The sequence below is a fragment of the Poromitra crassiceps genome (assembly GCF_964638095.1).
Source record: "Poromitra crassiceps genome assembly, chromosome: 22".
NCBI lineage: Eukaryota > Metazoa > Chordata > Actinopteri > Beryciformes > Melamphaidae > Poromitra > Poromitra crassiceps.
The window spans coordinates 3857334-3869861 of record NC_139647.1 but is presented as its reverse complement, the minus strand read 5'-3'; the positions used below and the strand labels follow the sequence as shown (position 1 = coordinate 3869861).

At 48.7% G+C, this 12528-nt stretch overlaps 1 protein-coding gene across 1 annotated transcript in view; it reads right to left on the bottom strand.

Annotated features, from left to right (window-relative positions):
• Positions 1 to 11688, bottom strand: part of loxl4 (lysyl oxidase-like 4) — a gene marked incomplete at its 5' end in the record, with an annotated part of 43044 nt that extends 31356 nt beyond the window's left edge. Inside the window, 3 exons of the mRNA XM_083658434.1 lie at positions 7674 to 7882; positions 8684 to 8997; positions 11379 to 11688. Of these exons, the coding sequence (XP_083514560.1) occupies positions 7674 to 7882; positions 8684 to 8997; positions 11379 to 11688 (833 nt within the window). The remainder of the gene's footprint in view (positions 1 to 7673; positions 7883 to 8683; positions 8998 to 11378) is intronic.
• Positions 11689 to 12528: the final 840 nt, after the last annotated feature.

The window sequence follows — 12528 nt, the reverse complement described above, 5'->3', positions numbered from 1 at the left end:
TGCTGAGCCAAGAGAAGAGAGTCCCACCCGCCTGTTAAAGGACAAGTATACAGACCACTGTCTAGCTTACATCACCCTCACACTCTCTTCTTCTGGTATACACACACCCACCACCAGAGGTGCTATCACCCTCACACTCCTCTTCTGGCATACACCCACCCTGACCCTACGTGCTATTATGCTACAATGCCTAACCCTAACCCTCCACCAGAGGCGCTATTATGTTACAATGCTTTGCCATTAAAGCTTGTATTTGAACGTAGAACCCTGGTTTCCCTGGCCAGTGACGCTTAGGAATAGACTAGGTGACAACCAAGGAATAGATTGGTGACAAACTGGAGAGACAGTTGACGGTCGGAGAGACGGCAACCCGGTACGGGATGGGTTAGCAACCCAGACTGGCTCTCTCGTGAGGGAGAAATCCACAAACGCTACGGATTAGTCTCCCGAAAATCTGTGTAAACATCGGCGCGGCCTGGGGTCCTCCAGGCTAGAGCGAGGTGCTCGGCGCAGCCGGATGACGTGCAGCGCACAGGCCTTCTTGAGGCATCTATTTTTCCATTGGATGCCTGACAACCAGGTACAGACTAGCTGCCTGTGTTGTTGGGAGAGGGCCCGGTAAGACGAAGGAGGAGAGCGGCTGGGAGACAACCCACAATGCCTTAGCCTCCATGCACCGAAGGGTCTTTCAATGCTGCGACGTAGCACTGGCTCTATTGCAGCGGATTGGGAGTGATCAACCCTTCCGCGGGCAACGTTGCAGACAGAGTAGGAAGGCTGATCCGTGAGCGGCTGTTTCCGGGACGCGGGTCGGGGTCTTAATCGGCCTCGGCCGGGTCTACTGGGCGAGGGTGTATGATGTTGGAATGACCCGAAACACCTTGCGACCCCAGTCAACATCACTGATGACGCGTCCCAGCGCATGCTGAAGTATGTATATTTGAACGAATGTAATCCACGAGATAGTATGGATCGTTTAAAGAAGAACTTCACCGAAAAACAACGCAGATTTATTTTACACATGAACTCACACATATCCGGAAACTGTAAACATTGCAGACATTCATTTCGTTTGACAGTTTCCGAGAGTTGATTTGAGTTAGATTGTGGACCAGTGATGTCATTTGTGGATGGGTGACATCACTGGTCCACGACTTAACTCAAGTCAACTCTCAATAATAACCGTCAAACTAAATGAATGCCTACAAAACGGTTTAGCGTTTTCGGCTATGTGTGAGTCTGAGATCATGTGTATAAATAAATCAGCATTGTTTTTCGGTTCTCCTTTAGGATTGCACTAAGAAGTCGATGTTTGTTTAGCCCTAGCCCATCAGGTAGCATTACGCTGCTTTAAAAGAGTGATCTTAAAGCAGCTACGAGCAAGATTTTTGATTGTTATTAAATAGTATAATTACAATATTGATGCATCACATCTTACCTATAATAGTAGCTGAGACCAAAGCCGTGTGAATCGGAGATTGCTCTCTTAAGTCTGTGTCTGTCTAAACTCGTGTCAACAGGGGGCTCTCTCTCTCTCTCTCCTTACCGCCGGACCGGATAAACGCGGAAGTGAAACCCGGAAGTGAAACGCAGCTGCCTGCCTTCACCCGTTCGCACTGCCTAGCAAGATACCATAAACAAGGAGAATGCCATGCATACTCTCGGGAACATCTCTCGTTATATTCTAACAGGTTTTTTGGAAGTTATTTTGTGGTTATGGCCGAAGTGGCTGCTGCAAACCGTTTCATTTCACTTCCTGATCTGCCCTGGCCACAGAGAGACTAACACTGGCCGATTCACTCTGGGTTCAAGCTAGACTACTCTGCGTTGGTCTCGTCTACTATTAGAGGTAAGATGTGATGCATTGATATTAAATTTAGACTGTTTAATAACAATCGAAAATCTTGCTCGTAGCTGCTTTAAAAGTAATACTCGTAACTAAATTTCAAAATATGGCAAAAATAAAACATAATACCACTCTTCCAGACAACAAACACTTTGCACATCCAAGTCAAGGATCTGTGATTTTGAAATAGTTGCTAATTAGACTGAGCTGTGAAAGAGCTGTGAAAGATCAGTGTGTGTCAGCTCAGCTTGGAAAGTCAGGTCCAACAATCTGGTCCAAACCACAGAAAGCTCTGCGTATAGGAACGAAAAGATGGGGAATATAAATGAGAGAGGAGATCAATGAGGAACACCACATAAACCTAAGACACCAAAACCAGTTTGGGTCACATAAAATGTCACCCAAAAGGACTAGAAAATGATACCCCCCCCCCCATCTTAAGAAAGATTCAGCGAAAAAAAACATAATTGAGCATAAAATGCTGGTTAAGTCTCCAAATCACTGCAGTGACAGAGACAGACAGACAGACAGACAGACAGAAGACAGACAGACAGACAGACAGACAGACAGACAGACAGACAGACAGACAGACAGACAGACAGAAGACAGACAGACAGACAGACAGACAGACAGACAGGCAGACAGACAGACAGACAGACAGGCAGACAGACAGACAGACAGACAGACAGACAGACAGACAGCTGCTGACACAGCGGCCGCCTGCAGGCTGCAGCTGGAATTGGGACATAATTCACACTAGCAAGCAGAAACCTGGCTAGCTCTGGCTCTTGTCTCTTCCTCGCTCTCTCAGTTCCTCTCTCTCACACACACACACACACACACACACACACACATGCACACACACACACACACACACACACACACACACACACACACACACACACACACACACACACACACACACACACACACACACACACACACAGCTATAAACCTGGCTAGCTCTGGTTCTTGTCTCTTCCTCGCTCTCTCAGTTCCTCTCTCACACACACACACACACACACACACACACACACACACACACACACACACACACACACACACACACACACACAGCTATAAACCTGGCTAGCTCTCGCTCGTGTCTCTTCCTCTCTCTCTATCTCTCTCAGCTCCTCTCTCCAACTCTCTCTCTCTTTCACACACACACACACACACACACACACACACACACACACACACACACACACACACACACACACACACACACACACACAGCTATAATTGAGGGTGTTTTTTCTCTCTCTCTCAGCAGAAACCCTGGAGAGCCTCAGTCCTGCCCAACCTGTAATTACAGCATCTTCAGAGTCTCATCCAAGAGACACATGCAGCCAGCGTGGTGTGGTGTGGTGTGGGCTTTCTAAGAATGGAGCAGAGAGAATGAGCGCGAGGTGGAGAGACATGGGGGGGGGGGCGTGTCACTGGCTACATTTGGCGAGGCGACGCAAAACAATCCCAAACTTTTCTGGCAAACGTTAAATATGGAGCCGTTACTGTACATGAAAAAATTGTACATTAACGTTGTTTCAAAACCAGCGGGGAGGACCGTTGTTTTTTTTTGCTAACTGTGTGTACATTACGCAGATATAATTGCAATGGCAATTAACAACAGAGTTTGCAACCTTCTTGCAATTATCCATAAATACAGGCTTTTTGGGTTGTTGTAGTATCATCATATCGTATTTACAATAACCCACATTCTAATTATGAGAAGGCCAAATGAGATAATTGTAATATGCACGTTAGCTAGGATACATGGCATGGCATGTCACCTTAACCCATTATTGCAGTCTGCAAATATATATAATATATAAAAAAAAAAATCGAAATTTGCTCAATGGAAATATTCATGTATGAATGGATTGAAATGAAAACGCTTTTATCCCCCAAAAAAAAGACAGTAAACAAGATAAGAGCTACAGTATTATCTGCCAAATACCGTGTCCACTTTAACCCATTGATACCTGATGCAGCATTTGTGTGTGTATCCCTTTAAGACCGCGAACCGCGTTAACGCGGTTCGCGGTCTTAAAGGGATACGCACACAAATGAGGGATATACACGCAAATGCTGCATCAGGTATCAATGGGTTAAGAGCGCTTGAGAAAACAGATGCGTCTCTTTATCTGTGTGGATATAGTGAACCAGGCACAGAGTTGGGAGCAAACAAGTCATCACGGTTCACTTGGGGGCATAACGCCAGATGCTACAGCAAAACACCAAGTCATAGCCAGGATCACATCCATTCCAAACACCTTGTAATTTACACACACACACACACACACACACACACACACACACACACACACACACACACACACACACACACACACACAAACACACACACACACACACACACACACACACAAAAGACACCGATGTGACTGAATCTGGCGGTTGGTTTTTGAAATGGAGTCAGCTTCTCTCCCTGTGCGTTTAGCAGCAGCAGCAGAGATGTTGGCTGTATTATCCACTTTGCTGTGGCTTAGGTCAGGGACTTGAAACAGACCGTAGGGTGCTATTATTATTTGACTTCCCCTCGCCTTGACCTTACAGCGCCCCCTGGCAGAGGCAGCCAGCGGGCTTCTCTCCAGGTCCTTCAAGCTACAGCGGCGCTGCCCCGCCTCCGTCACACCTCTCTCTCTCTCGTCTTGGTGTGCCGCCAAGTGTCTCTCCGTGCCACCGTGTTAGCTCTGCTAGCCCGCGCGCGCTCCGACGTCTCATACTTCTCATTATTTTGCATTGACTCTGGTGGAGCTGTACAGCGTGGGTGGAACATGCAATTCAGGGGGAATCTGTGCTGTAATAAACGCTCCTCTTCAGACCATCCTTGAGGGCCTTTTTTATATCATGTAAGTTATGACGCCTGATGCTTCCCTCCTCCAGTTATAGCTTCGCCGTGTCCTCATTAGCATAGCAATCCAGAGTGGAGTGGAGATCGTTTAATTGAAGGGCGATGCAGAGATATTTCAGCGAGTGATTCATACTCTCTGATATGGGGAAAGTCTATAAAAACCACTTAGAAGAAAAGTCTATAAAACAAATGAATTGCTCCCCAAACAGTAGCCGGCTTTTCAGCAGCAAGTGGAATCTAGCACCTAGAGTACGGAGCAGATGTTGTGGTTTTGGTAGGCCTACCACCAGTTGCCTCAGACAAACCCAGGCCAAAGAGAGGGGAAGGAATAGCTCCACTGTGAATCACCTAAGAGCCGGCAAGCAACCAGATCCAACTGGGTCGTCTCCCCCATCCTGTCCACAGTCAGGACAGTAAAGGGTCACTCCCATAATGCCACTGCTAATGTGTGGTCCTCCTGCTGCGGCTACGACGTGCAGAACCTTCAACCACCACATTTTCCAACAGGAGGAGAGGACGTGCGGATCTGTGTCAAAAGGGCAACATCGACACACAACGCAGCCGAGTGCGTGCCTATACGTAGGCACAGACAGCGTGCGTGTGTACATACTGTACGTGCACGCATCAGTGTTGGGCAAGTTACTTTCAAAATGTAATATACTACATACTAGTTACTTTCATTTGAAAGTAATAAGTTACTTTACAATATTACTTTCTGTGTAGAGTAACTCGTTACTTATTACACTGCTTTTGCATTACTTTTACCAAAACAACAGCAGCAGCAGAATGACATCGCCGCCCCGGAACCATCCCGAAAAATAATTTCAACCGCCTTGAAGTCAGTGTAAACAATCCAAAATTCTAAATGTTATTCTTTTCCTTTGTTATTGTCATCTATAGTGCTTATTTGCATAAAAACAGACAGTTTGATTAGGAAATGATTGTATCTTTATTTAAATATGTGCTTTGATTTAATACAATGTAACTCAATTTGTAACTTGAGTTACTTGACAAAGTAACTGGCATAATATTACTGAAATCCTATAAGTAAGAACTAATAAGTTATATTACTGAGTTACTGCTAAAAGTAATATATTACATGTAATATGTTACTTTTGTAATGAGTTACCCCCGACACTGGCACGCATGATGCATGTAGACGCACGCGAGCGCGCGAGCGAGCTGGCAAAAATGTGCAAACATGCTGTTTGGAACATTCCCGGGGAAAGCGAGGAGATGAATGGGCCGACTTCAGTCCCGTAGAGGCAGATCTGCCAATAAGACGAGTGGCTTCACAAAGAGAGCCTCACCCTGCTCTCTCTGCCTGTGTCTGTCCCACAGCCTCACTATTGATGGGACAGTTAAATAACAATCAGCAGCGGCGATATTACACCTCCTCACAAGAATCTAAAAGTTAAAGTGAGGCTGTTTGTCTGAGAGCTGCGAGAGCTGGAGATAGCATCAGAGAGAGAGAGAGAGAGAGAGAGAGAGAGAGAGAGAGAGAGAGAGGGAGAGAGAGAGAGAGAGAGAGAGAGAGAGAGAGAGGGGCAATGAGGTGAGCAGAGGTGATTTGGGTAGAGAGAGGAGGTGTAAAGAAAGGACAGTGGAGAGAAGGACAGAGATCCCTTTATCATCGAGGAGAGGAGGAGAGTGGTAGAGAGGGGGAGAGAGGGGGAGAGAGGAGGAGAGGAGGAGAGAGGAGGAGAGGGGTAGAGAGGGGGAGAGAGGGGGAGAGAGGGGGAGAGAGGAGGAGAGGGGGAGAGAGATGGCTGGGGGAGGAAGATAAGGCAGACACAAAGCTTTTAGTCAAAGTTGCATTACGCGAGATGCCACAGTCTTTTCCTGGAGGATGTGTTTATTCATTTAGCAATGGGATGAATGGGCTTTGGCTTGTTACCCTTCAGAACTGCAGCCAGTTTGGCCTCGAGTCTGTGATCTAACAAGCCGAGTTCATCCAGGTCACCTGCCGTGTTCTCAGGAGGGCGGGGTCAGGAGAGAGAGAGAGACGGGGTCAGGAGAGAGAGAGAGAGAGAGGGGTCAGGAGAGAGAGAGAGAGAGAGGGGTCAGGAGAGAGAGAGAGAGAGAGGGGTCAGGAGAGAGAGAGAGAGAGAGGGGTCAGGAGAGAGAGAGAGAGGGGTCAGGAGAGAGAGAGAGAGAGAGGGGTCAGGAGAGAGAGAGAGAGAGAGGGGTCAGGAGAGAGAGAGAGAGAGAGGGGTCAGGAGAGAGAGAGAGAGAGAGGGGTCAGGAGAGAGAGAGAGAGAGAGGGGTCAGGAGAGAGAGAGAGAGAGGGGTCAGGAGAGAGAGAGAGAGAGAGGGGTCAGGAGAGAGAGAGAGAGAGAGGGGTCAGGAGAGAGAGAGAGAGAGAGGGGTCAGGAGAGAGAGAGAGAGAGAGGGGTCAGGAGAGAGAGAGAGAGGCGGGGTCAGGAGAGAGAGACAGAGGGGTCAGGAGAGAGAGAGAGAGGGGTCAGGAGAGAGAGAGAGAGGGGTCAGGAGAGAGAGAGAGAGGCGGGGTCAGGAGAGAGAGAGAGAGAGATGTTCTCAGGAGGCGGGGTCAGGAAAGAGAGAGAGTGAGGCGGGGTCAGGAGAGAGAGAGAGATGTTCTCAGGAGGCGGGGTCAGGAGAGAGAGAGATGTTCTCAGGAGGCGGGGTCAGGAGAGAGAGAGAGATGTTCTCAGGAGGCGGGGTCAGGAGAGAGAGAGATGTTCTCAGGAGGCGGGGTCAGGAGAGAGAGAGAGATGTTCTCAGGAGGCGGGGTCAGGAGAGAGAGAGATGTTCTCAGGAGGCGGGGTCAGGAGAGAGAGAGAGGCGGGGTCAGGAGAGAGAGAGATGCTCTCAGGAGGCGGGGTCAGGAGAGAGAGAGATGTTCTCAGGAGGCGGGGTCAGGAGAGAGAGAGAGATGTTCTCAGGAGGCGGGGTCAGGAGAGAGCGAGAAGACTGGTCGCAGCAACTCACTTGTATGTCCTGGCGTTGTGCTGGGTGGCCTCCGGGAAGCCGAGCATCCCGCACACCACTCTGCTGCTGTTCAGGCTCCAGCCCGCGTCGCACACCTGCCTCCATCTCCCAGCATGCCTCACTTCCACCACGCCCTCCGTGAGCAGGGTCTTCCGCTTGGTGGCCATGAGGATGGGCCGCAGACGCACCTCCTCGATACGCACCTTACCCTGTGCGGGGAGAGGAACATCAGAGCCTCTCCTGCACGTAGCATACACCTGTATCAGATGGTTTCAACTCGACATAAACGTTCTAAATTGCCCCCAGCTCACTTCCTGTTGCAGGCTTTGCTGGTACAACAACTGGCAGGACGTAAGCTAGGTTCCAAACTGTTGCATAGAAACACAATTCCGTGAGAACCGTCTATAAGGATAAGATACCTGTCAGACAGCGTTGGGAGTTGACTACATGTAGTTCAATTACTAGTTTAACTACATTCAAATCTCAGTAGCTTTTTCAGTAGCTAACTACTTTAGCTCATGTAGTTTAGCTAGTTAATGACAAAGTAATTCTTTTGGACATACAATATGACCCAATGTCACAGCTAATTGGCTGTGGTTTGTGACCAAGATGTCTCTGATCGAATACTATGAATTTCCCTAGAAATGACCATTTTCCTGATCCCTGATTCCACCTCCCTACTCAGGCTGCCTAAGTGAGGATTGGCCTGCCCTAGTCCCTAAATCAAACACACCTACACTTTACTCCGTGTCGGTTCAGTTGTAACTCTGTGTAACGATACGAGATTCCAGACTCCGATTGTGATCATTTCCCGCAATGTACTTTTGATGTAGATGAATAAGTTTTTGTAAATAGTTTTAGTTTGACAAGCTATTTTGTGTGTAGATAAGCGTAGTTTCATTGGGAAGTAGCTAGTAGTTTGGTAAACGACAGTTTTAAAGTCGTTTCCCCAACACTGCTGTCATGTACCCTACCACGACTTATCACATGACGTGATTGTGCTGTAGTACCTGGTGCAGGTATTGTCTCTGGAGCCTGGGGACCTCCTGCGGGTGTCCGTTGCCATAGTAGCCCTGGCGCGGAGCCCTGCGGCTGCTGGCTACGACGCTCTGCAAGTCGGGGGAGGGGCTGACGTTGGGTCTGGCGGGCGTGGTGACGGCGGCGTGGCCCCTCCTGCCCAGCTGATCGTGCCTGCGCTCGGGGGTGCACACCACCCCGAGGTCCTCGGCGTGTTTACAGTCGTGCACGCCCCATCCGTTGTGCTTGCAGTCCTTCAACGACTGCTCGGAGCCGTCGCAGCGTACGTTATCCATCCATATTGGGCCTGGTGGTTGAAAGCAGGCAGAATAAAACAAGTCATCACTTCATTCATAGTTTTTGGACTCGGTCATTTTCATCGATTGCACAATCGACGGGCGAGGCATCGTATCCGCACGACGACGAGGAGGACTCGAACAGGACCTAAACACCCCGGAAGTTGACTTTTACTGGCAGGCAGATTTAGGGTTGCACCTTTAGCACGGTGTGTTCAGCAGTAGATACACAGTATTTCACGACAGCGCCACAAGGCAGGGTGCCGTAGATCCTGCGCCTTGAACCCGCTCAACCTTCTCTTTAATTTGGATTTAAAAGCAGCAATAAAGAATGTCCATAAACCACAGCAAGTGTAGCACAACTCTGGCAAGCCAATGCTGTCATTATTCTAAAACAAATGCCCCTTTCGGCCTATATATTTGCTCCGCCAGGCTGCCAGGCGACCTTAATGAGATGTAGACTCCAATCCCATAACAAGTTATCTTTGTCCCTTTATGATGGTTACTTATTTTGGATGTCTTAATTGGTGGTCTGTTTATGAAGCCATGCTCTTAGGGTGTTGTTGGAGCAAACACATTACAGGATGCGAAAGCCTTGGGAGCAGACAGGCTGGTCCAGCTACTGTATATGGCTGTCTCTATACCAAGGTCTAAATTATTCTAAACCTAATCAAAGCTTGATTATCATCACTCACATCCAGTCAGTTTGGTTTAGGCCTACAAGAAAAATTGTCTCATTTGACCTTTAGGCTACTTCACTCGTCTTGGTGGCTTTGGCTACCATATGTAGGTAGGGTCACTCTGGACTTATGCCTACCCCACACTACAGGATAATTTGCAAGATTATGGCCAAGATTCCCCCCTCCCGATTTTCTCGGGGGTGCTCCCGATTTGAAGCGCGTCGGGCAGATAATCTTCCCAAATGATCCTGTAGTGTGTGGGGTTCAAAGATTCACAATCGGGAAGACTGCCTCTTCCCGATTGTGAATCGGGCATATCTAACATGTTAGATATTTACAACCCGACAGGCGATTGCATCTTGAGCAGAGAGCCAGTAGTAGCTGCGTTTCCATTACAGTTTTTCGCAAAATAATCTGGTCCGCGTCCGCTCGCAGCCCCGCACAGAAACAAAGAACGAGGAAATTGTCATCGAGGTGAAATACCCGTGCGTCTTTGAACGGGACGGAAAACTAAATGCTATACTGCAAAGCATGTAGCCTACAACAAGCGCTTAGGTCTCAGCTTCCCGCATCGGCGAGTGTCCGCACGGAAAAGTGAGTCAAATCAGCAGACGCGCCCCTCCACAAGACACCTGTGCAGACGGTTTTCGCCTGGCCGTGCACTGTAGGCCTACACCCCGAATGGACGCGGCTGTCTGCGCAAATATTAGTTAAACAAATCCTTTCAGTGCAAATGCATTATAAAAACAAAAAATAAAATTTGTTTAGAAAACGAAATGACACTACTACACCCGGTGCGCACACTGAATAGGCATTTTAAAAGTTAACGTCGAGCCCTGCTTCCAAGGTGAATCTTCGGCATAATCTTCTAGTGTGTGGGGTTGCGTTTGAACAGACGCGATTGTGTGTGTGTCCCAAGATTGAAATGTTAAAAAATCGGCTCTCTCTGTCCTGTAGTGTGTGGGCTCTCAAGATTTTTATAATCTTCAAGGATTTGAAAATCCTGTAGTGTGGGGTAGGCATTACTTGCGCTGTAGTCTGGGCACCTTTCACCCCGCTTTTTGTCATGGGGGCGTAAACCACGGAACCAGAATGAACACCGGAAGGAAGTGCGCCAAAAAAACTTGATGTCTCTTTCCTCGATTAATTGTCTGATGCAAAGCTTTTGTATTGGCTTAAAAGATGTGAGATTGTGAATCTGCAATGTTTCTACAAGAACTTCTTCAAAAACTTCGTTCAGTAGCCTACCTACGTCCATCTTTTGTTTTGTTGTTTGCCGTTCTGATACGTTGTGTCTAATTGTCGAGTTAACGTAAAAGTTGACGAGCTATATCCGCTGTTACTTCCTGTCTAGGGCGCGCTCTAGGCCGGAACCAGGCAGGGTGACAAAATCAATTGTGAACGGAAGCCAGGCTCTTTCTCACCGAGAAGAGCCTGGTGACGCGACTCGAGGTTACTTGCGCTGTTTTTACTGGGGGATCGCTCTCTTATGGGTTACGCCCACTGACGCCAAACTCAATCCAAAAACCTGTCCGTTTTACTGTTGTCTTGCTTGTCACTTGTCACGAAGTGCGCCCCGACTGCTATAACATGACTTTAGACCTGTTATGAATCAGTGGGGGTCTTTTCTAATATTCGGGCTAAAAACTGAAGCTCAGACCACGTACGCGTCTTGTTTATTTACAAAAAGTGGCACTGTAAACGGCTCTCACCCTGTCCTTCTCCGTACTTCGCGCTGTGCGCCCAGGTGACGCCGCTCTGGTAACCCAGCTCCCGGCACACCACGTTGGCGAGCTTGATGTCCACCTCGTCGTCGCAGATGGTCCCCCACGTGTTGTTGTGCAGCACCTCCAGGCGGCCCTCGTTGGGCTCCCGTGCAAAGTTCCCGGCCAGGCGCACCTTGGCGGCCGGGGCGCGGGGCGACCTGCGCTGGGCCGGCCGGCGGGGCTCAGCGTGGCCGGGACAGGGCAGCGCCAGCAGGAGGAGGAGGGAGCTGAAGCAGAGAGCCAGGGCGCGGGTCATCGTGTCGGAGAGGAGGGGGGGTCTGAGAGGGTGGTGGAGGCATACAAAACACACAGCTTTCACTCAACTCAATCAATTTGTCACTGGCATGAATGCAGCATGAATAGCAGACCACACTGCATTTTCATTTGATTTATTTCATGTTAAATTGACAAGTCAAGTCAATTAACCAGACAGGCCAATTAAGAGCCATTCATCCCATAGTAAGAACGGTCCCTATCCTCAACCATGCTCAACAGCTGCCCAGGTTCTGTAGTCTGTAGCACAGTTAACTAAACAGGTGAGAGAGTCACAGACTCAGAGAGAGAAGCTCGCTGGTTGTAGGCTACTGCAGCTCAGAGAGCAGAGCTGGTTGTAGGCTACTGCAGCTCAGACAGCTGGTTGTAGGCTACTGCAGCAGAATATACTCAGAGAGAGAGGCTGGTTGTAGGCTCCTGCAGAATAGACTCAGAGAGAGAAGCTGGTTGTAGGCTACTGCAGACTCAGAGAGAGAAGCTGGTTGTAGGCTACTGCAGACTCAGAGAGAGAAGCTGGTTGTAGGCTACTGCAGAATAGACTCAGAGAGAGAAGCTGGTTGTAGGCTACTGCAGACTCAGAGAGAGAAGCTGCTTGTAGGCTACTGCAGACTCAGAGAGAGAAGCTGCTTGTAGGCTACTGCAGAATAGACTCAGAGAGAGAAGCTGCTTGTAGGCTACTGCAGAATAGACTCAGAGAGAGAAGCTGCTTGTAGGCTACTGCAGAATAGACTCAGAGAGAGAAGCTGCTTGTAGGCTACTGCAGAATAGACTCAGAGAGAGAAGCTGGTTGTAGACTACTGCAGAATAGACTCAGAGAGAGAAG